This window comes from Mytilus trossulus, chromosome 8 (assembly GCF_036588685.1).
Source record: "Mytilus trossulus isolate FHL-02 chromosome 8, PNRI_Mtr1.1.1.hap1, whole genome shotgun sequence".
Classification (NCBI taxonomy): Eukaryota; Metazoa; Mollusca; class Bivalvia; order Mytilida; family Mytilidae; genus Mytilus; species Mytilus trossulus.
The window spans coordinates 22,698,653-22,721,631 of NC_086380.1; the positions used below are offsets into that span (position 1 = coordinate 22,698,653).

Consider the following 22,979-nt stretch of genomic DNA (forward strand, 5'->3'; position numbering starts at 1 on the left):
AATTAAGGTCTTCTGGAAGGGTAACCACTTCTGGCTCCAAATGTAAAACCAGTTTAATAGTTAAAAATACATAACGTTTAAGAGAATAAAAATAAAAAGATCAGAACTCAACCAAACCATGTTTAAGTTCAACTTGCTTAGATGGAGATCAAACCTTAACTTAATAAGGAAAATAACACATATAGATTAATCATTTCAAGTCCCAAATGATTTTTTAAAACATATAAAGCACACATTTATGGACTCTGCAACAAGTATCTACAAATATCACGGTGCTGCAGTGAGCGGTTGCAAGAAAACAAAATTAAACGTTTACCAAAAAATAAAAGACGACTGACCAATATTCTTTCTCATTTTTCAGTCAAGAGAGGCGAACATACATATGGTTGTATAAATTTTGCAACTTTCATATTCATATCTTACTTTATAACTAAACCTATGTCGACTATGGTACACAACATCAATTACAGTGTTAACATTTTTATTAAATTATCAAACATGACAATCACCCAAACGTATCCAATCCCGCAAACGTGTCCAATTATTTACCTCGCTTATGTTTAAATTCAGAATAGTGTTTGCTTTAAAATGATAACCAACTGATGGAACTGAATTTTTAGTAAGGGGTCGAATTCGCTTGTTTGTAGTTAGAAGCAACACTTACACTTTCAAAGTGTTTTTCTATGCATTCTGCAGAGTTTTTTTTCTGCACATGACAACCGATTGTGTCGTTGATGTATGAAATCTTCTGTTAAGCTGAGAAACTAACAGCATCGTGAAGGTTGATGAACAAATAAAGAGATGTGGTATAATTGCCAGTGCAATAACTATACACCAGAGAGAAAAAAAACACGTGATTTTTTAGTTAATTCAGTTGACTTTGCCTTCAGTAACTGCAATCATTCGTATCTTTAGTATTATTATGCATATAGATGGTCATTGTTATAATATTGTTCGTTTCTGTGTGTGTTGCATTTTAACGTTGAATCGTTTGTGTTTTCTCTTATTTTTGAGATATTGAGTGAGACGTGGCACGGTACTTGTCTATCCCAAATTCATGTATTTGGTTTTGATGTTATATTTGTTATTCTCGTGGTGTTTTGTCTGTTGCTTGGTCCGTTTCTGTGTGTGTTGCGTTTCGGTGTTGTGTCGTTGTTCTCCTCTTATATTTAATGCGTTTCCCTCGGTTTAAGTTTGTTACCCCGATTTTGGCATGTCCATGGATTTATGAGTTTTTAACAGCGGTATACTACTGTTGCCTTTGTTTGTACTTGTATTTCTGTTATGTTATATCAAGTAAGTTTAAGGGATAGTGCTTATCCTGTACAGATTTTTATTGTATGATCTTATATTTAAGCTTTGTAAATCTCCTTATCAAGTCGACACTTGTGAGGGTTCAGATCTACTCAATGCTGTAAAGGATTTTGGTCTTTGATGGATAGTTTTCGCATTATAAATCATACCACATTTCCTTGTTTTCATATTTCGGTAAATCTGCAATGTGTGCTGATGGGAATCTCACAATCAACCAATCGAACAGTAACAGCATTCAAATGAAGAGATTTTTTTTTGTATTCCATACACAAATAAGGGTGTTATATATGGGTTCTTATTGTGCACCTCTGCTGGCCGATATGTTTTTGTACTCGTATGAAGCAGAGTTCATTCAGAAACTTCTAAAAGACAAAAAGAAAAAGTATCTTGCGAAATTCTACCTTCAGATATATTGATGATGTCCTATCATTGAATAACCCATATTTCAGCCAATACTTAAATCTCATATATCACCGTGAACTTGAAATTAAGGATACATACTAATGATACTAGAAGGACTGCTTCATACCTTGATCTTTTTCATAAATGAACGACTTCACACGAAAATCTATGATAAACGGGACGATTTCAACTTAACAATTATCAACTTCTTATTTCTCAGCAGTAACATACCCTCTGCCCCTTCGGACGGTGTTTACATATCTCATTTAATACTTTATGCTCATGCATGTTCACATTATATGAACTAAATATACAGAAGTGTGCTACTTACGCAGAAATTGTTCCAACAAAATTATGAGGAGGACAGATTAAAAATTACACTCCGTAAATTTTATGGACACCATCACGAATTGGTTAATCCATACGATGTGTCTTTGTCCAAACTAATTAAGGACAATTTTACCACGTCTTAGATTGAAGTTTGCCATTACTTCGCCTGATCTTTTAAGTACCGAACGTGAGTTATTCACGATTGTGACTGTTTTGCTGGGAGTTAATTCGCATTGCTATAAGACGTTTCACTGTATATGTCCATCCAAGATTCATGAATTAAGTTTTGATGTTATATTTGTTATTCTCGTCGGATATTGTCAAATGTCATCGTTTATAGATGTTTATTTTTTCTGTTCTGTTCGTGTGTCAGGGTAAAATAATTAACCTCCCATTTCATTTATATAAGATTTTAGTTTGGGTCAACTAAATACACACGATGTATTGGTTTACAGTTTAGATAGATAATATAATTGATTATCTAATTACTACCACAATTTTATATTAATAAGTTTTGTAATTTTCATTGTTATAAATAAGTATAACAAAACTAACCTTGAACTCTATCTTATTTTTGGGGGGGAAATATTTAGACATTTAAATGTGACGTCACTTATGTTCGTCGATTTCTTTGGCTAACATATAATACGTTGTTCAGCTGTGTTTTTATGTGTTGATTTAGGTTGTTTTACATATTTGATTTTATTCTGTAATTAGTCACCACTTCGGTGTTAAAGGGTCACCGACTTGACTCAAATTCTCATATTTTATTCATAACAATGTAAAACATTTTTCCAAACTATCAAAAGTATAAAACAAACAATCTAGAGGACATGGTCTCAATAAGATTTAGCTTCGTTTCGTGTGAATTTTAGCCAAGACGCCATATAATTAACTATCGTTGACCTTATATGACCATATAAGCGATGTAAACATAAACATGGATATAAATAGATTAAGCAACTCGTGCAATTAGTTTTTTATAGGTCTGTTAAATTTTGTATTATAGATTTAAAATGTATGTTTATCGTTGTTTATACCTTTATGAGAATGATTTTGTAGGGATCGAATCAGTCAATCAAATTATTTATTATAAAAAAGAAGGATTGGTATGATTGCCAATGAGACAACTATCCACAAAAGATCAAAATGACACAAACATTAACAACTATAGGTAACCGTACGGCCTTCAACAATGAACAAAGCCCATACCGCATAGTCAGCTCTAAAAGGCCCCGATAAGACTGTTTCATTTTCAATGTTGACATTCTTTTCCTTTAAATAACCGTACATGGACAATGCATGCGTTAGTCTATCTCTTTCTACAGGGATAAATTGGATCTCACATGAATACGGATTTAATGAGGTCGACTTATTCACTTGCAAGTGAATACTTCATTATCAATGTTTATGAGCTTAATTTGACAAAATTTAACCTTTTTAGCTGATAAAAGCAAATTATTATTTCACCTTTCACTCTCATTAATGATTGAACAAAAACGAAACGCACGTCTGTGTATTAAATTATAAGCCTTGTGATAGCTATTATTTGTGTGTTTATCTGTCCTGTATGTTCTCCAATTTATTTGTATTGTAGTCCTGTCATGTAATGTTGTCATTTTAATGTTATATTTAACAATGCCATAAAAGCAGGAGGTTTGGCTAGACACAAAACCAGATTCAACCCACCATTTTTTCTTAAGATGTTCTGTACCCAGGCTAGAAACATGGCAATTGTTATATTATATTTCGTTTCTGTGTGTGTTTCAATTTAGTGTTTATGTTGTGTCGTTGTTCTCCTCTTATATTTGATGTGTTCCCTCAGTTTTAGTTTTTAACCTGGATTTTTTTTTTTCTCAATCGATTTATGAATTTCGAACAGCGGTATACTACTGTTGCCTTTATATACACAATTACATTAACAATAAGTATGAATATACGTTTTAAACACAGGCTGTATAATATGTTTCATTAAAACAAAATTAAAATACGACAATTATTTTTTAAACATACTTTTAAATCACGAATCATTTTATAACGAAATCTTAGGATTCATTTTAAAATTTACCTTTTTGTTTTAGCAGAAACTGTATTTATTCGGTTTTTTTGTTTTTTTTAAGCAGCAGATAATACTTTTATCTTATGTTCAAATACAACATGAATTAATTATATATAGCCTATTTGTATAATGGAGTAAGATTACTTTAAAACTATTCAAAACAATGTAACGATTTAACGAGGGATTTCCATTTTTTAATACAGTTATTGTAATGTTATCGTAAGGATATACCACCTTTACGGTACCACAAATAAAAGCAACTAAATTTTATAAGAATTTCATTTTAGCTGGGGTTTTTTCCCCGCTGCGGATAATATACATTTCCCATGCTTCAACCCTGTCTGGTCCTTTAACCCATTTTTATTTAATATTAAGGGACCTACCATTTGATTTTTAGGGGGGGGCTAGGATGAAAAATGTTGTCCTGCTTTTTATTTTTAGTTGTAATCTCTGTCCTGCTTTTTATTTTTAGTTGTAATCTCTGTCCTGCCTTTTTGTTTTTCACTCTATCCGGTCCTGCATTTTTTTTTTTTAGTTTATTCCGACTTTTTTTACATTAATTGTCATCCTGAATTTTTTTTTGGTTGTCTCATCCTGCCTTTTTTTTTAATCAAAACTCCTGTCCTGCCTATTTTTTCATCCTAGCCCCCCACCCCCCCCCCCCCCCCCCCCTCCCATAAAAATCAAATGGTAGCTTCCTAATTGGTTCTCGTCCTTGATATATATTGAAAATATGCCACTGGACGTCAAACGAACAATCAATTCAATCAATTAAATCTGTGGAAAATAAAATCTATTTTTACAGCACATGTGATAATAATTTATCCGGTGAAATCATTCTAGCGTATGACTTGTTTACCTACAGTGCATATTGTGCAAAATGTCTTCGTCAAGGAGTTTAAATCTGTTTTATCAGTTTGGTAAAAAGATTATTGGAATTGGAATGAATTATAGGTAATGTGTAGTCTTAGTGTATGATTGATTGCATCACCACGGTCCAGTAACTTAACAAATGCACACAGTTCTTAAATGCATATTATAAAGAATCGAAATTGTATTTGCTTAGACACGCACTATTGCAACTGTATGGAGCGTCCATTTAAAACTATCCAATCCACTAATATGGTCTATCGTAAGTAGCATTTTACACAATGTACAGATTACCTTTGTGATTTGCTCACAGTGACATTGTTTGCAAATAAAATTGTGTATATCAATGTTTTTTTTTTACATATAGTTGATCGTATTTCCTGTCTATTTATATTACATTTAGGTGATATAAAAAATGTTGATATGCTAACAGAGGCCCTTAGATTTTGCTAATGGTTCTCATCATTACACCTCGGGATCATATTGTTTTTTTACATGATTTCGTGATTTTCAGAGCAGGCGTATTTGACCCTGAGATTTGACCCTATTCCCATAAACTTTATTTCACACCAGCACGACAAAAAGATTATAAGGCACTTGTTTCTGTCAATATGGGGTTTACTGTACATTTTTTGTACTGGTATGGATAGTAAACCCCATATTGACAGAAACAAGTGCCTGTGTTATAAGGCCATGGAAAAATAATTGATGGTTTCCCCTAACCCGACCGGGTCATTTTTAAATTAAATAGATTGGGGGTGGGGTGGATAACAATTGCTGCAAATAGTTATCAAAGGTACCAGGATTTATTAACTTAGTACGCCAGACGCGCGTTCGTCTACATAAGACTCATCAGTGACACTCATATCAAAATATGTATAAAGCCAAACAAGTACAAAGTTGTAGAGCATTGAGGATCCAAAATTTTAAAAACTTGTCACAAATACGGCTTAGGTAATCTCTGCCTTGGATAAGAAAATCCTTATTTTTTTCGAAAATTTCAAGGTTTTGTCATGTTTGTATATACAGGAAATTTATAAAAATGACCACATTATTGATATTCATGTTAACCATGTTAACAGCATGTAAAATGTGTTTATTCAACATCGATTTTAAATATATCCACAATGGTCAATCATTTCCCCCTAAATTAGGTTAAGAAGGGGAAGGGAGTAGGAAAAGAGAGAGAGTGAGAAATCTATATGAATTAAGTTTAAAAATTGTACACAATTAAATGACAAAAGCCCCCTCTCCCTAAATCCGTCTCTGGCAGTGCTCATCAACAATATTACAAAAGGAGCCCATACAAAAAAATTATCAAAAGCTCTCAAGATTTATAAATATATCTTATCGACTTAAGCATCGTAGTACAAAATATAATACATGCAATTAAGATTGTCGAAATACATATATCCTAATATTTAATTACTTGTCAAAGGCTGTATTATATATCATATTGACTTCCTTTGGTGTATATATATATATATTTGTAATTCCTCAGATAAAAGAAGGGGGTAGGAGGGGTCCTGATCCCGAAATCCCGGGTTTAAAAATACGAAATCCCGGGCTTAAAAAAAATACGAAATCCCGAGGTCCCGAAATTTGAAGAAAAAAAAATTCGCTTAAAAACACCCGATCCCGGAGTGCCGATAAAGGTCCTATCCCCCCTCATAAAAGCGCATATCCTCATATTTTTTTTTAAATCGTCAGCCTTTTGTCGACAAATTGTGTGCAATTTTTAAACTATGAACTATTTCTGTATCTTCATGCATGAGGGTCTTGAGGGGGTCATTCATTTCTGTATTCGTTATTTTTTAGGCCAATTTTCTCTAAAGTTTATTTTGTGGTCCATTGTTCTGCATTATTTAATTGTTAATTATGCTCTACTCTGTCACAAAACCCTTATCCAGATCTTCATGCATTTGACATGACAATGATTCATTGAGAAAACATTCAGATTTCATTTTGACTTGTTCTTCTGTTATGTGTTGTTATAAATTATTTTTTTAGGAATGTTGCAAAGGAACTGGGAGCGCCGATTCCGAATAAACCACTGATCTTTCTTAAGCCTACAACAACATATATCACAGAGGGACAAGATATACGGGTAAATTGAAACTAACACCAAACTATGTAAAACAAAGTTATAGATAAGAAGCAAATATTTATCGCTATTTTACGAAATTTTTCTTTGATTTTACCGACTGATAATTTCCTTTCTCAGCACATTAGAGTGATATTTTATCGTGAAGGTAGTACTTTTATTATTGATCCAAATAGGATTTATCATATATTACAGCAAATTTGCATTTAAAGTTTTAATTAGAACGAATTTCACGCAAATTATCTATTTTTCCGTTTTTAACCATTCTGTTTTTGTACAATTTTTTATACTAGTATTTTCTGTTTTTGATTTGCATGCCTTTTTTATTTTTTTAGTTTCCCCCAAACTGCAAAGAAATGTTGTATGAAATAGAATTCGGCGTGGTGATTGGTAAGAGAGGATTTAATATCTCCCGTTCAGAGGCTGATTCCTATATAGGTGGATACTGTGTCACACTAGATATGACATCCAAAGACCATTGGTTGGAAGCAAATAAAAACGGACATCCATGGGCATTGTCGAAAGCTTTTGATACATCAACTCCTATTGGACGATTTATAGAAAAATCCCAAGTTTCTGATCCAACAAATGTTCAGCTTTGGTTGAATCTTAACGGGAAACAACGTCAGTACGAGAATACCGGAGATATGATTTTCCCTGTTGACTATCTGATAGAATATGTAACTCAGTATATGTCTGTTGAGGAAGGAGATCTCATCATTACTGGAACCCCTCCAGGGTTTGATACAGTCCATAAGGGCGATGTTATCGAAGCAGGATTTAAAAACATAGATAGTATTAAATTTAATGTGTCTAAAAGTTAAATGTTGTGTGTTTTGCTATAAATGATTCAACTATTGAAATTTTACTTATTAAAAACTTTGTCAACTTGTAATTAATTTCAGATATAAATTTACATTGGTGTTCCTCTTTTGAAAATTAAAAACCAAACACATCTATAACGAATTACAGAGGGTTTGAAGGGCGTCCTTTTGTGGAATTGTGAACGACGTGCGGGCAGGGGAGATAAGTATGTTCGTTCTGAGTAAATCTAGCCCTTAGGTCATCTGATGTGTTCCTTCAAAGCTGATATAGCCCGGATGTCCATTCGATGTGTTCTGTATGATCTAAGTTCTAACCTAGTTCTTAGCTTCATATGGTGAGTTTCTTCTGAGCTTATCTAGCCATAAGGCCCATTTGGTGTATTCCTTCTGATCTAACCTTACCATAGTCCATTTAATGTCGGTTTCAGTGCGTCTGTCTAGTACAAAACCGGTTTCACTGTGTCAGTGTAGTACAAAACCGGTTCCAGTGTGTCAGTCTAGCCTAGTACAATCATATTTCAGTGTGTTAGTCTAGTACAAAGCCGGTTTCAGTGTATCAGTCTAGTACAAAGACGGTTTCAGTGTGTCAATCAAGTAAAAGCCGGATTCAGTGTGCCAATCTAGTACAAAACAGGTTTAAGTGTGACAGTCCAGTACAAAGCTGCTTTCAGTGTGCCAATCTAGTACAAAACAGGTTTCAGTATGTCAGCCTAGTCTAGTACAAAACAAGTTTCAGTGTGTCATTCTAGTACAAAGTTGGTTTCAATTTGTCAGTCTAGTCTAGTACAAAACATAATTCAGTGTGTCTGTCTAGTACAAAATAATTTTCATCTTGTCTGTCTAGTACAAAACAGGTTTCCGTGTGTCAGTCTAGTCTAGTAAAGGCCGATTTCAGTGTGCCAATCTAGTACAAAACAGGGTTTCACCGTGCCAATCTAGTACGGTTTCAGTATGACAGTCTATAAAAAGCAGGTTTTAGTGTGTCAGTCTTGTTCGAAACAGGTGTCAGTATGTCAATTCAGTACAGAGCCGGTTTCAGTGTCACTGTCAGTATAGTACATTACATGTTTCAGTATGTCAGTCTAGAACAAAGCTGGCTTAAGTGTGCCAGTCTAGTACAAAGCCGGTTTCAGCATGTCAGTCTAGTACAAAGCCAGTTTCAGTGTGTCAGTCTAGTACAAAACAGGTTTCATTTTGACAGTAGTACAAAACAGGTTTCAGTGTGTCAGTCTAGTACAAATCCGGTTTCAGTGGATTAGTTATTATCATTTTTAATTTTAGTTTCTTGTGTTCAATTTAGAGTTTAGTATGGTGTTCATTATCACTGAACTAGTATACATATTTGTTTAGGGGCCAGAGGAAAGACGCCGCCGGGTGTGGGAATTTCTCGCTGCATTGAAGACTTGTTGGTGACCTTCTGTTGTCTACTCTATGGTCGGGTTGTTGACACATTCCCCATTTCATTTCTCAATTTTATTCAGTGTGTCATTCTAGTACAAATACGGTTTCAGTGTGCAAGTCTAATACAAAACAGGTTTCAGTGTGTCAATCTTGTATAAAACCGGTTTCATTGTGCCAATCTTGTATAAAACAGGTTTCAGCACGCCAATCTAGTACAAAATAGGTTTCATCTTGTTTGTCTAGTATAAAACAGGTTTCAGTGTGTTAGTCTAGTACAAAGCCAGTTTCACTCTAGTACAAAACAGGTTTCATCTGGTCAGTCTAGTACAAAACATTTTTCAGTGTGTCATTCTAATACAAAGCAGGTTTTCAGTGTCAGTCTAGAACACAGCAGGTTTTTAGTGTGTCAGTCTAGTACAAATCAGGTTCCAATGAGTCAGTCTATGTATAGCTAGTACAAAACCGGTTTTCTTTTCATTTAAACAGATGAAATATTCTCTTCCTGTACTGAGTTTTCTTGTTATTAGGATTGTGTACAAGTTTCACCAAATTTGGTTGAGGCAAATTTAAGTGAGAGAACTGAAACAAAAAAATCAGCATTTTTTTTCTTTGTAAAAGATGCATAACTCTAGTACAGTCAAAGTGACGTCACTAAAATTCGAACTTCATTTGTGTTTTGTTGAAAATAGCATTGTGAATGAGTTTCGTTTGGTTGAGGCAAACTTTGGCTGATGTCTGCTCTTTGGTCAGGTTGTTGTCTTTTTTTATTAAATGAGAGAACCAAAACTTCAGCAATTTTTCCATTTGTAAAGGGGCACAACTCTAGAACAATAAAAGTGACAGCACAAAGTTTGAAACCCGATCTGTGTTTTGTGGTAATAAACATTGTTGATAAGTTTCATAACATTTGGTTCAGACAAACACAAGTAAGAGCATGGAAATGAAAAATTCAGCAATTTTTCAATTTGTAAAAGGCCACAACTCTAGAACTTGATATGTGTTTTGTGGTAACAAGCATTATGGATAAGTTTCAAGATATAAATGCAAACCAATTTTGGGATGGACAGGTGGACAAGGTTAAAACTACATAGTAAGTCCTTACTACCTACCACGTTTCAATAAATTATGTAGTGTGGTTTCTAAGGAGATGCGATGACAACAGGACTAACAGATGGATGGGTCAAAAACATATACCCTGCGGAACTTTTGTATAAGGTATAATTAGTATAACGATAATACTATTTGATTTTTTAATACAAAGGTCCTAGAGGTGGTCTCATCATACTTTCTCCTGTCATTATGAAAACAAGAATGTGTCCCATTCGCACTATCATTTTTTTATGTTCAGTTGTCCACAAACTTAAGGGCAAAACTCCAATTTGGCATTAAAATTAGAAAGATCAAATCATAGAAAACATGTGCCCTATGTTTCAAGTTGATTGGATCTAACTTCATCAAAAACTACATAGACCATTTTTTTTAACCTGAAACAGGACAGAGGGACGAGCAAACCCTCAGACCCTAGATGAGGCATGAAAATAATAGATTCCATTCTTTTTTTTTATAAATGTTTAATGAAATTTGTACATGATGAATGATTAACTACATATATATCTCAACACATAATAATTCTGAAGTCATGACAATCTGATTTATCATAAATCAAAAAGGAAAGTAAAGTATCATCATTTAATGAAGTACTTTTAAAAGTTAATGTATCTTCACATTTTACAGTCAAATATGATTAAAAATTTAAATGATAGCATTTCATCAACAATGAAATTTTACAATAAAACAAACTGAATATTTTGAAAAGATTATCTATCGAATTTGGTGTACTGTTTAAGTTCCCAAGCTCACTAACAAGAAAAATATAAAAAAAAACTACAAAAATCCTGCTTTACTGTATTTCAAAGCAAAACGATTACCAGCTTGGAACCTTGTAAATTTTGTAGTAGGCATCATTCTTGTCATATCATAAATAACAGGAAAATTATCACGGTCTAATGAACAATTTCTGTATCATTCTTATAAAGTTTGATGAAAACTTGTGTGTCATAATATTAACATGATTAACCTCTACAAATTCATTAAATAAGATAAATTATACACCAGATTTAAATAAGTTTTCAGACTACAATACACAGAGTTTAAAAACAAGGAAATAAAATGCCACAGGAGTTTGCTAGCAAATGAAAATGTCATTGAAATCTAGTATATTGTACTAATATCCTGGCATTAAAATGGTCACATACATACACAGTACAAAATCTAGAACTCCAAGACCACATCAAACAATTGTAATAATTAACACTCACTAAAGTCTACGTAATACATTCTATAAACATACAAATATACCATGCATTTACTTCTAATCTATAGTGTTTTACTTTCAACTCATTCTAATGTCAATAACTATTAAATAATAAAATTCAAAGTTATTTTGTTTACAAAGAAACTCACTCTCTTTAACAATGCATATAACCGTCAATAGAAATGTTTTATCCTATGGCCAATTATACATGTATTAGACAGAGTGATATCTAGCTCATTTTGTCATTGAAAAAATTCCTTTCAAAAATAAATATAGAAAACAATGTTCCCATTACTTGCTTTCTTAACATCCAGTGGCAAATATTTCATGCATATTGAGGATGTTTGTTTCAGTAAATTCTACACATGGTCATAGACTCATTCTTATACAAACCAAATAAATAATACAAGAAATAATCAATAGAATTCTCAATGTTTATTATTCACTAACTTTTTTGTTTGTTTCAGTATTTGTCCTTTCACTGAAGGTTTCACACCAGTGTTTTCATGTCATTGCTGCCCTCATTTTGTTTATAAACACTGGTAGATTTTTATGTGACATCCTATTGGTCTTGTCCCTGTTTTAACTATATAGAAACTATGATTTCTAGTCATCAATCAATAAAATATCAAATGAATCATTTTGAGAATGTCAATAACTATTGATGTTTTGGTTGATTCCTCGTCCTCATGGCATAGGGTGACGGTTTTAAAGACTGTTGCCCACCTTGTGGAGTCTGTACCACTGTGGTAACAATTCCTGGAACTACTGGTGACTGTGGGGGTAGTGCTGCAGCTGCTGCTAGAGCTGCCTGTGAAGTGACGGTACCAGTCTGTACTGTTGTTTGTGAAACTGGTACCTGTTGCTGAATTAATGTTACATTAGGGGGTGGTGTTTGATTAGCTGGGGTAACAGTCAATGTCAATGGTGATGATGTATGAGGCACTACTGTGCCCGTTGACGGCTGAGATGTGGAATGAACGTGAATTGTGGCTGGCTGCTGTACTGATGAGCCACTAGGAGTCACTTGAATCTGTTGAATAGGATGTGCCACTATTGAAGCCTGTGATAAAGTGGCCATCCTAGCCTGATGAGTTGCCACTGGATGAACTTGAACAGTGTTGCCGCTAACATTACTGACTGTTGCCACTGTTACAGACTTGGCAACCTGTTGAGAGGGGTGAGCCATGCTAATTGTTGCTACAGGTATCTGTGTTGGTGCACTGGCAGCCACTGACACCTGACTAATTGCAGGTGATGCCACGGAAATGGTGTGTATCTGTGAAGTTGGTATGGTACCTTGGGATGAGGTGAGGACTTTAGTAACAATCTGTCCCGAGGGCTGACTCTGAGTAACTGTGGCAATGATTGTCGGCTGAGACGTTATTATCATTGACCCCTGATGAGGTTTGTTTGTACTCATGATTTGCTGCAGCTGGTAGGTTAGAGGTCGACCAGAGGCACTTTGAGGTTGAGGTATGATTTGAACTGTATTGAGAGGTATCTGAGTCTTCCCCATTTGCTGGGTAATGGCTGAAAATTAAAGACAAAATTTAAATACCTTCATCAAAAACATCATGACAAATAGTAGGTTTGAATTGTTGCATGATAACATTTGTTGTTTAAATGTATAGATGGACAAGCCTCAATACAATAAAATTAATGGTACCAATTTCTTGCACCAGTTGCGCATTTTGACAATACATGTATCTTCAGTGATGCTCGTGGCCAAAATATTTGAAATCCAAGACTTATATAAAAGATGAAGAGCTATAATCCAAAAGGTCAAAAAGTATAGCCGAATCCGTTCAAAGTCTGTTTTGCATTTACAGCTTTTACATTAATGCTAGCAAGACAAATCTTTGTTTGACTTGCTTGCTTTGCTTGTATCAATGTTTGCTCAAGCATGGCAATTAAGATAGGCGGGGCTTCAGCTTGTATACATCATACTTAAATTTTATTGGACGTTATGTTTGAAGTAAAGGACAGTCACACAAAATTTAAAACATCACAAGATGACAAATATAAAGCGCAATCGTAGAAATGGAAGCCAAAAAATTGTATTGTTTTTTTCTCTCGAAGATATGCATTTTTTTTATCATCCAACTGAAAAGACTGTCGTCAAGTACTTTTAGTAAAACAAAAAAGCTATTTGAACACACCTACTCTGATTTAGTGATTCGAGTGATTCATTACATAGGTATTTCATTTGACCCATATATTTCATCTTTTAGTACTGTGATTTTTTTTATGTTGTAACGTCAACCTGTAGCTTTGCTATATAAAAATGATAGAATCTGAAGCGAGATGGTGTATCAAATATTCTTTCTTTGTACGTTTTCAACACAAAATATTCATCTCAAACACACCCAAATAAAGAAGGTGCACTTGATTTTCTAATAAAAGAGATAAATTAATTAGGGGGGGATGACTTAATTATTTTATTTATTATGTCTATTGTTATTGAATATTGCGCACTTTGGATTAATTTTTGCTTGTAAACCTCCAAACTGATTATTCTTTGTTTATAGAGAAGGTGATAAGTGCTTTCTGTTATGTTTACTTTAGTACGAAATTTTTTAAAAGTGAATAGAAACAAATAAAATAACAATTTTCTTCTCAAATACGAGTGTTTTATTGTAAAAAAACAACCATTTGCATAAGTCTTTAATTTATCTATTCAATAGCTAAGCAGAACAGTTAGATATCAAGTCGACAACATGGTTATCTATCAAGTTGGATGAAGAAAATACTTCCCTTTTTTTTAAAATTAATATGGACAGAGAACATCTCAATCTATAAGTTTACTTATTTCCCTGTCTGTCCTTCCATTACTAGACTCAAGAAAAAAAATCAAAAAATTGGTAACAATTGTATCAAAAAGAGAAAATCGAGTGAACCTTCTTATGTTAGGGTGTGTTTGAGATGAAAAATTTGTCTAAAAAACGCACAAAGGAAGAACATTTGATACATCATCTCGCTTCAGATTCTATCATTTTTATATAGCAAAGCTACAGGTTGACTTTATAACATAAAAAAATCACATTACTAAAAGATGAAATATATGGGTCAAATGAAATACCTATGTAATGAATCACTCGAATCACTAAATCAGAGTAGGTGTGTTCGAATAGTTATTTTGCTTTTCTAAAAGTACTTGACGATAGTTTTTTCAGTTGGATGATGAAAATGCAGATCTTCGAGAGAAAAAAACAATACAATTTTTTTGGCTTCCATTTCCTCCATTGCGCTTTATATTTGTCATCTTGTGATGTTTTAAAATTTAGAGTCCTTAACTTCAAACATAACCGTCCCATAAAATTTAAGTATGATGTATACAAGCTGAAGCCCCACCTATCTTAATTGCCATGCTTGAGCAAACATTGATACAAGCAAAGCAAGCAAGCTAAACAAAGATTTGTCTTACTAGCATTAATGTATTAGCTGTAAAGGTAAAACACATTTGGGGCTTTTGTGAGAAAGGAATCAAATTCCTGAAAATCAGCATAATTGGCTAACGATTGTACAACAAAGACAAATCTTTCAATTATCTTATAAAGGTTACATTATAGAAAAATAATCAGAAATAAAGATCAAGTCGCAACAGATAACAAATTCATACATTTATGTAATAAAACAGTAAGAAGGGGAATTTTTCTATAAAATAAAATAAAACAACATTTACATTAATCACACAATGAACATTTATGGAATATATGTCTGAAATACTGTTCGTCCTCAACCAATCTAGATGGAAATTTGGCTTTAAGAACTATCCCAATTTATTGGGGATATCCCCCAGTAGAGAGGTGTTGACCTGAATTTTATTAAATAGACTGAACTTGATTCAAAATGAGTTAAAATAGTATTTAAGCACATAGATGTACATACCAATTGAAACAATATAAAAGTAAATTAAACAATTATGACAATATTAGCACCCAATCACTGAAGGGGGTCTCATTGGGGGGTTCCGATCCCAGATCCCGCTTACTGTTTTGTTTTGTCATTTACCGGGTCCCGCAAGACCTCAATTCCCGTTTTCACGACACAATAATTTGACTTTCACGTTTCATGCTTACTCAAATTCAGCAATCCTGCATCACGCTTAGACCCCAATGAGACCCACACTGGAGCCAATGAAATCCCATGGATTTGAAAAGTTGTCAGAAATTTAAATGTTGTGTGTGTCCATACTTACAAGTGATTTTCTGTTGTCCAGGAATGGGCTGTGCTTTTCTAAGTAATTGCATTGGAGGTAACTGTCCCTTCTGAAGCTGACTGATTGTTGCTTTGGTAGCTGTGAATATATTTATTTATTTTGTGAAAAATTAATGTACTTCAATAGTATAAGTAACAATTTAATATAGAAAATATTTCACTTATCTTCGAGAAAAATCTCAACATATTCAGAAATTGTAGCAAAGGTTTTATAAATGTGAAAATTGCAACAGTATAAGGTTCAAAAGAGTACAAACTTACATTTATTATCTTAAAAGTGATTTGATTGTATACAATTTTTTTCAATCGCATTAATGATGTATTAGTTTCTGTAGCCCTTTTCACAAAAAATCTTGTGTAAAATTGATCGTAAGATAAAATATTTAGTTCAATTGTTGAGGAACATTTTAGACTAACGAAAAATTTTACACTTCAGATTTTTTGTGAAAAGGGCTACAGAATTTCCAAAGTAATTTGATTTCAAAATTAGCTGCAAACAATTAACACTTTCATAACTGAAAACTATAAGGACTATTCCTTCAAAAATGTATGTGGAAGGGACTTCCAATACATTCCTATAACCAAGAACCATTTTCAGATAATTTTGCATAATGGTAATAGACGTATACTGAAAAAGATTTGACCAACATTCAAAAACTAAACTTTCCTTCCTACCGTCAAACATACTTTTAAATGGAATATCCCTAAGTTAAAATGGCTTACATCAATTTTTCTTGTTCATAAAAAATATCATTAATAAATCAGAATTTTCAGATTCTACTTGCAATATGTTGATTGAATATCAAGTTGCCTATATACCTATATTTGTCTTTTGAGCAGGAACTGTAACGTTTATACTGACAGCTGTACTGGTGGGTAGTTGTAGCGGTACTGGTGTGGACACGGTCTTCACTAAGTGGGCAGAAGTTCCAGCCACTGAAACAGGCTGACCAACTTGCTGCACCTGACCCTGGGCTATTATCTGTGTAGCTGGCAACTAAAAAAATTAAATTGTCTTGATTTATTGATTTTTAACGCCACTTTCAACTCTATTGTGTACTTTTATATGACACAAAATACACATGTATGTTAATCTCTTAATTGCTGATGTTAGTCTACAAGTTGTCAACAAATACATAGATCTCATAAACATGTTTAACCCTGTCACATTGTTGCGCCTGTCCCAAGTCAGGAGTCTATGGCCTTTGTTAGTCTTGTATTATTTTAATTTTAGTTTCTTGTGTACAATTTGGAAATTAGTATGGCGTTCAGTATCACTGAACTAGTATATATTTGGTTAGGGGCCAGCTGAAGGACGCCTTCGGGTGCAGGAATTTCTTGCTACATTGAAGACCTGTTGGTGACCTTCTGCTGTTGTTTTATGGTTGGGTTGTTGTCTCTTTGACACATTCCCCATTTCCATACTCAATTTTATAGATATTAAAAAAAAATCTGTTTTTTTTACAATCAGTAAATATGACCAATGAGTGACATTTATTAATGCAGGTCTTGAGATGTAATTATTGAATTTCAGACTACCATCATAGATTAAGTTGAGACCTACTTGTAATTGTCCCTGTTTCTGGATAAGCTGCTGTTGTTGTTTCAGACGATTTAACTCATCCTGTGTCAGTTGTCTCTTCATCCGTGGAACCTACATTGTATAAAGCATAAAGGATATGTAAAAAGTTATGTCACCCAAATTCAAACTTGATCTGTATTTTGTGGAAATAAGTATTGTGTATAAGTTTTATAACATTTGGTTGAGGCAAACTAATGTGAGAGAACAGAAACTAAAATCAACATGTACGTTCAAACAACAATTTCTTTGGTGTGTCCCTTCCAAGACCTCTCTCCAGGTGAGCATGCTTCACAAGAAGATTGATAAAACAATAATAAGTATGACCATGCTAACTTTACTTTTTTATCCTGTTTATTTTCTTGACCAGTTGAAAGAACTTAATTCATTATTTTCCATGTCATAACACATGAATATATTAGGGAAATTAGGAATGTATAATAAATGATAAGATTAATTGTTTGTTCTTCAGAAATTCAGGTCATACCTGAGCCACACTGGTGACCAGCTGTTGAGCTATAACTGTTTTCTGGGGAATCCCTGGACGAGCACTCTGTTGAATCTGTCGTAATTGCTGTTGCTAAAATTCAAGAGAAAAAATTAATGAGACAAATATTAAATTGAATGCAAAAATTCAAAAGACAATGAACTATTAAGTTTACATTCATATTTTAAGTGGAATATTTATTCACCTTCAAGATTCAATTTCATAAGCAATAAAAAACATTCACTGATAATTTCCCTATTGTAATTTCTGCATGGTTAAATAACAAGATTGCCTTGAATGGATTTCTGATATTGTTATTTTTTTCTAATATTTTTAACATATTTTTTTAATAACTCAGATCTTCACTTTGTTTGATCTTCAGTTCAGTTTTTGTTATTTGTACAAAAACATCTCTGATACATTTTGTTGTTTCCTGATGTTATTGTTACTCCATTGTAGTTTTGTGACCTCTTATTCTTTATTTTTAATTCCTGTACCAGTCACACTTCAGCAATAGAATGAATAACCACCATTACATGCATGTTTACTTTAACCTTTCTTGTAATGATTTTTCACATTATGCGACTTACTGTAATATTAAGTTTCTGCATCCTGAGTTGTTGTTGTTGTTGTATAGCCTGGTGACCAATCAGATGTCTCTGTTGCATTAATTGTTGTTGTGGTGTCAATGTTTTACCAGCAGCTACTGTCAGTTGTTGTCCTACCACAGTATCTACAAAGAAGATCATCAAATTACAGCAAAAAGACTTTAGTGTGTAAAGGTAATATTTTTGGTATATAGATGCTTGCTAGCTGAACTTTGAAATTATTATACCGTTAACTATACTATCCTTCTTTTGGAGTAGTCTAGTCCTACAGACTGATAAATTGGTTATCTGTTGGACTAGTCTTCTTTTAAAGGATGATAAAATACCTACTTAAATTATGACTTTACTTAAGACATTTTGCTGTAACAACTATCAATTACAAGGTTGCTTAATAGGCTTTTCAATTAACAATTTAATATTACATGGTTACCTTATATTTATAAGATATATAAGAAATAGGAGATGTAGTATGGTCGCTTATGTGACAACAATACCAAAAGACTTTAGGACCAAAGTTTTATGAAAAACTGAACCAGAACTTAAAAGCACATAATATATATCATTTTCAAGCTGTTAAAGGTTCTTTAAACAAAGTATGTCTTAAATCAATATCATTTAATAAAAAATCTTATTTGACGAAAATACTTCAAACTTTTTTTTTCTAAGCAAATGCAATTATAAATCAATTAAAAGTACACATCACCAAAAACAGATTTTCATCTATATAGTTTTGTTAAATATAAGTCAAAACAAGATCTTACTTCCAGCAATAGTTGTGATACCAGGTATTCGTTGTTGGGCTGCTGCCACTGCTAACTGAGCTGGTGTCAATGTGGTTACTGTAGAGACTTGTGTCCTAGCTGTAGTGATCTGAGCTATCTGTCCTGTGGCACCCTGACTTACAGAGGTAATCTCCTGTATGGTTTGAGGAGCTGCTGGACGCTGAGCTCGAATGGCTGATGTCAACATATTTGATACAGCCTAAAAAACATTAATAATCTATCATTCATACTCTTTCATAGGGGGACATAAAAAAAATATTTACTTGAAAATGAAATCACTCAAAGTGGAATTTAAATTCTCTTTTGAAATCAATGTTGCAATATTTTGAGTTTGAATACATTTACTTGTGGAGATTATCAAAGAAATTTCTGCTATAAAACTGCAATACTACTGCATGATGATAAAACATTTGTTAATTTAATCAATTATGTTGTTTAAAATGCGATTGATTTTTGGATTCATATTTATGAAAATGATATCCGAGTTAGTCTTGATTCCATGAAAATAAGTTCCTTACTATAACATTTATGTTCAGTTATTATTTCCTGATTTGCCTATTAAAGACTGTAGAATGTTTCTAGTAGTTCTTACCACAGTAGCAGGCTGTCCTGCACTGGCCTGACTCATCCTTCTATTGATAGCAGCAAAGTTAGATGCCACTCCTGGTGGTGTATTAACTACAATGTTACTGGCAGCACGAGGTAAGGACACAGCCGTCACTGCCTGTCCTACTGCTGTCTTGGCTAATGTGGCTGTCTGCTGTAAATAGAAAAATCATCTCATCAAGGAGAGAAACTAGATATTCAACATGCATGTTATTCTGTCGTCTTGAAAACAATCCTTCAATGCAACAACGAAATGAGTTGCACATGTATATGATGTACAAAATGTTAATGAATTTGAGTTGTTTGTAAGTAAGCTATTGTGTTATTAAGGTTTGATTGAAGCTTGTGCAGTAAAATGTGACCTTTGAAGACAACTGGACTCAACAAAATATAATATAGTTACAATATGTCAATTCATTGCTAGCTCTTTAGTACCAAACTAATTACAAATGAATAGATTGGGGTTTAGCTTGAATACCAATTATGACCTGTTGAAATTCTGTCCTCACTGAACAAAAAAAAAAGACGCAAGCATGATGACTTTAAATACTAGACCAGCTGTTGGGTGTGTGTGACAGTAGTGTTTAGACCTACGAGACCAGCTGTTGGGTGTGTGTGACAGTAGTGTTTAGACTTACTAGACCAGCTGTTGGGTGTGTGTGACAGTAGTGTTTAGACTTACGAGACCAGCTGTTGGGTGTGTGTGACAGTAGTGTTTAGACTTACTAGACCAGCTGTTGGGTGTGTGACAGTAGTGTTTAGACTTACGAGACCAGCTGTTGGGTGTGTGTGACAGTAGTGTTTAGACTTAAGAGACCAGCTGTTGGGTGTGTGTGCCAGTAGTGTTTAGACCTACGAGACCAGCTGTTGGGTGTGTGTGACAGTAGTGTTTAGACTTACTAGACCAGCTGTTGGGTGTGTGACAGTAGTGTTTAGACTTACGAGACCAGCTGTTGGGTGTGTGTGACAGTAGTGTTTAGACTTAAAGAGACCAGCTGTTGGGTGTGTGTGACAGTAGTGTTTAGACTTACGAGACCAGCTGTTGGGTGTGTGTGCCAGTAGTGTTTAGACTTAAAGAGACCAGCTGTTGGGTTTGTGTGACAGTAGTGTTTAGACTTAAGAGACCAGCTGTTGGGTGTGTGTGACAGTAGTGTTTAGACTTAAAGAGACCAGCTGTTGGGTGTGTGTGACGGTAGCATTTAGACTTACGAGACCAGCTGTTGTGACAGTAGTGTAAATCTGTTGTAACTGTTGACTAGTGACTGCTCCAGCTATACTTTGTGCCACCACGACAGCTGTGGTTCCTTGGGAAGGTGTGGCAGGTGTAGGGGTAGCCTGGGTAGTTTGTGCTTGAGATTTCTGAAGCTGTTGTTCGGCAGAAGCAGCCTATTAGGAAAGGAGTTTTAAGCCATCAATTACAACTTTAAATCAATTATATTTTCCTGTTGTAGTCAATAAAATTCTAAAAGCAAGCAAAGCTATTTTTTTCTTTTGACTTGAAAAATATAAACATAAATTACTTTGATCTCAAAACTAAATCTTTTAAATAGCTATATGAAATAGTACTTTTCTAAAGAACTGCAGTAAATTTGTTTTCTTATAATGTATGTATTTTATTTATATCTGCATTAGTTACTTCACATATTTTTAATATTCACACATATTATATTTCAAGATTACCTGTAAAGTTGATGACAAAAAGTTTCACAGAAAAAATGAATAAACAAAAACTGGTTATAAGGTTGAGAGTAAATGATCTTACAGCAGCAGCTTGGTTCTGTTTCTTTTCTCTTTGTATTCTCTGTGCCCTGATCTCAGCCACCTGCATTGGCGTCAGTGGTTGTTCGTAGTTGATTTCATTCTCCGACAGAACAGATGCATGCTTTGGATTCTTCAATGTAGGATTAACCAGAGTCTGTTTGAGTGGAGGTGGACGTTTAGTGGCTATACCCTTGACTCCGTCAAACCTCAGACTGTATAACATACTGATAGCATTCTGGTTATCTTGAACAAATAACTGACTTGTTCTCATTGGACGGTTGTTCTTTGTCTGAAAAAATATATGGGACTTAATATTAACTTATCTTTTGCAAATAGTTGTACACATCTTAGCTAGTCGTAACTCTCCCTTAGGAAAAAAATCTTTTTAAGTCAAGTATTTGATGCCATTTTTTTGTTTTGGCTTTTATAATTTTGCATTTAAAAAAAAAAATTACTTGTTGGTAGTGCCTTTCACTAGTTTCTCTTTAGTTTTAAGAATATCAGACCAAAATTGCTCCGACAGAAAATATCCATGATTAATTTGCTGATGAAAAGCAATATCACAACAATTTCTTCTATAAATCTATTAAAATTATTTCCCTTTTCAGCATAACACTTGTTAAATGGTCAACTTGTAAACATGTATGTATACTACATTATTTCTAACCTTATAAATTCCTTTAGTTTTCTTGCTCTGTTTTTTAGGGTTGATATCATACAATATTCTGCCTTCCTCCCTCGGTATGATTACATTTTCATATCTATTTTTACACTGCTTGGCTGAGCGATACACTCGACTTAAACTATTGACAATATCTGCCACTAAGTCCCAGTTTGGTAAGTGAGCAGGGGAAACAACCATTAGATTTAATGGAACATCAAATATCGTCTGCACAGCCTGTAAAATACAATTTCAAAAATCTTGTTATATAACTGTAGATTTTGTTCTAATACCATTTCAATATACACGGTAGTTTTTTTTATTACAAATAGATGATTGTAAAGAGTCTAGAAATAAGAATCTTTCACCCATAAATTTGTCTGTGGCAATGATTTTTAGTATCATATAAATAATCAACTTTATTATTTTGTTATATTTAAGGAGGCTCGCGGGTATAAGATTTTCAACAAAAATCAAACATTCATTTTACTTTACAAATTTTATTAATTGCCTTTAGTAGTTGTTACTTTATCTTATGGTACAAGAACTTTTCAAAAAAATCAATACATGTTGGCCCCAGGTGACTTTTAAAATTTAGGTATCATTGAAAAAGCTCCAAATTATCTCCCTTTGATGCAAAAATGCCATTTTTTGGC

At 33.6% G+C, this 22,979-nt stretch overlaps 2 protein-coding genes across 6 annotated transcripts in view; one reads left to right on the forward strand and one right to left on the reverse strand.

The window, feature by feature from the left end:
- Window positions 1-4,934: 4,934 nt before the first annotated feature.
- LOC134681752 (fumarylacetoacetate hydrolase domain-containing protein 1-like) lies at window positions 4,935-7,929 on the forward strand. Its single transcript, XM_063541395.1, has 3 exons — window positions 4,935-5,059; window positions 6,986-7,082; window positions 7,415-7,929. The coding sequence occupies exons 1-3, from the start codon at window positions 4,986-4,988 to the stop codon at window positions 7,901-7,903; spliced, it is 660 nt and encodes a 219-aa protein (XP_063397465.1). The 5' UTR covers window positions 4,935-4,985; the 3' UTR covers window positions 7,904-7,929.
- A 2,981-nt stretch (window positions 7,930-10,910) lies between these two features.
- LOC134680707 (helicase domino-like) overlaps window positions 10,911-22,979 on the reverse strand; it is a 67,304-nt gene continuing 55,235 nt past the window's right edge. For 4 of the 5 annotated variants that reach the window (XM_063539898.1, XM_063539900.1, XM_063539899.1 and 1 more), the window contains exons 39-49: window positions 22,330-22,560; window positions 21,664-21,951; window positions 21,111-21,287; window positions 19,888-20,055; window positions 19,275-19,494; window positions 18,496-18,638; window positions 17,906-17,998; window positions 17,404-17,493; window positions 16,659-16,836; window positions 15,820-15,918; window positions 10,911-13,151 (exon numbers count right to left, since the gene is read on the reverse strand). In XM_063539898.1, coding sequence (XP_063395968.1) covers window positions 12,277-13,151; window positions 15,820-15,918; window positions 16,659-16,836; window positions 17,404-17,493; window positions 17,906-17,998; window positions 18,496-18,638; window positions 19,275-19,494; window positions 19,888-20,055; window positions 21,111-21,287; window positions 21,664-21,951; window positions 22,330-22,560 — 2,562 coding nt within the window. In that variant the 3' untranslated portion in view covers window positions 10,911-12,276. The remainder of the gene's footprint in view (window positions 13,152-15,819; window positions 15,919-16,658; window positions 16,837-17,403; window positions 17,494-17,905; window positions 17,999-18,495; window positions 18,639-19,274; window positions 19,495-19,887; window positions 20,056-21,110; window positions 21,288-21,663; window positions 21,952-22,329; window positions 22,561-22,979) is intronic. The other variant, XM_063539901.1, reaches the window with a different exon arrangement.

What these genes read in the sequence shown, in the direction of transcription:
- LOC134681752 (XM_063541395.1), top strand. Translation starts at nt 4,986, where the DNA reads ATGTCTTCGTCAAGGAGTTTAAATCTGTTTTATCAGTTTGGTAAAAAG. An exon ending in GGAATTGGAATGAATTATAG is followed by an intron (nt 5,060 to 6,985) that starts GTAATGTGTAGT and finishes TTATTTTTTTAG; the next exon opens with GAATGTTGCAAAGGAACTGG. An exon ending in CAGAGGGACAAGATATACGG is followed by an intron (nt 7,083 to 7,414) that starts GTAAATTGAAAC and finishes TTATTTTTTTAG; the next exon opens with TTTCCCCCAAACTGCAAAGA.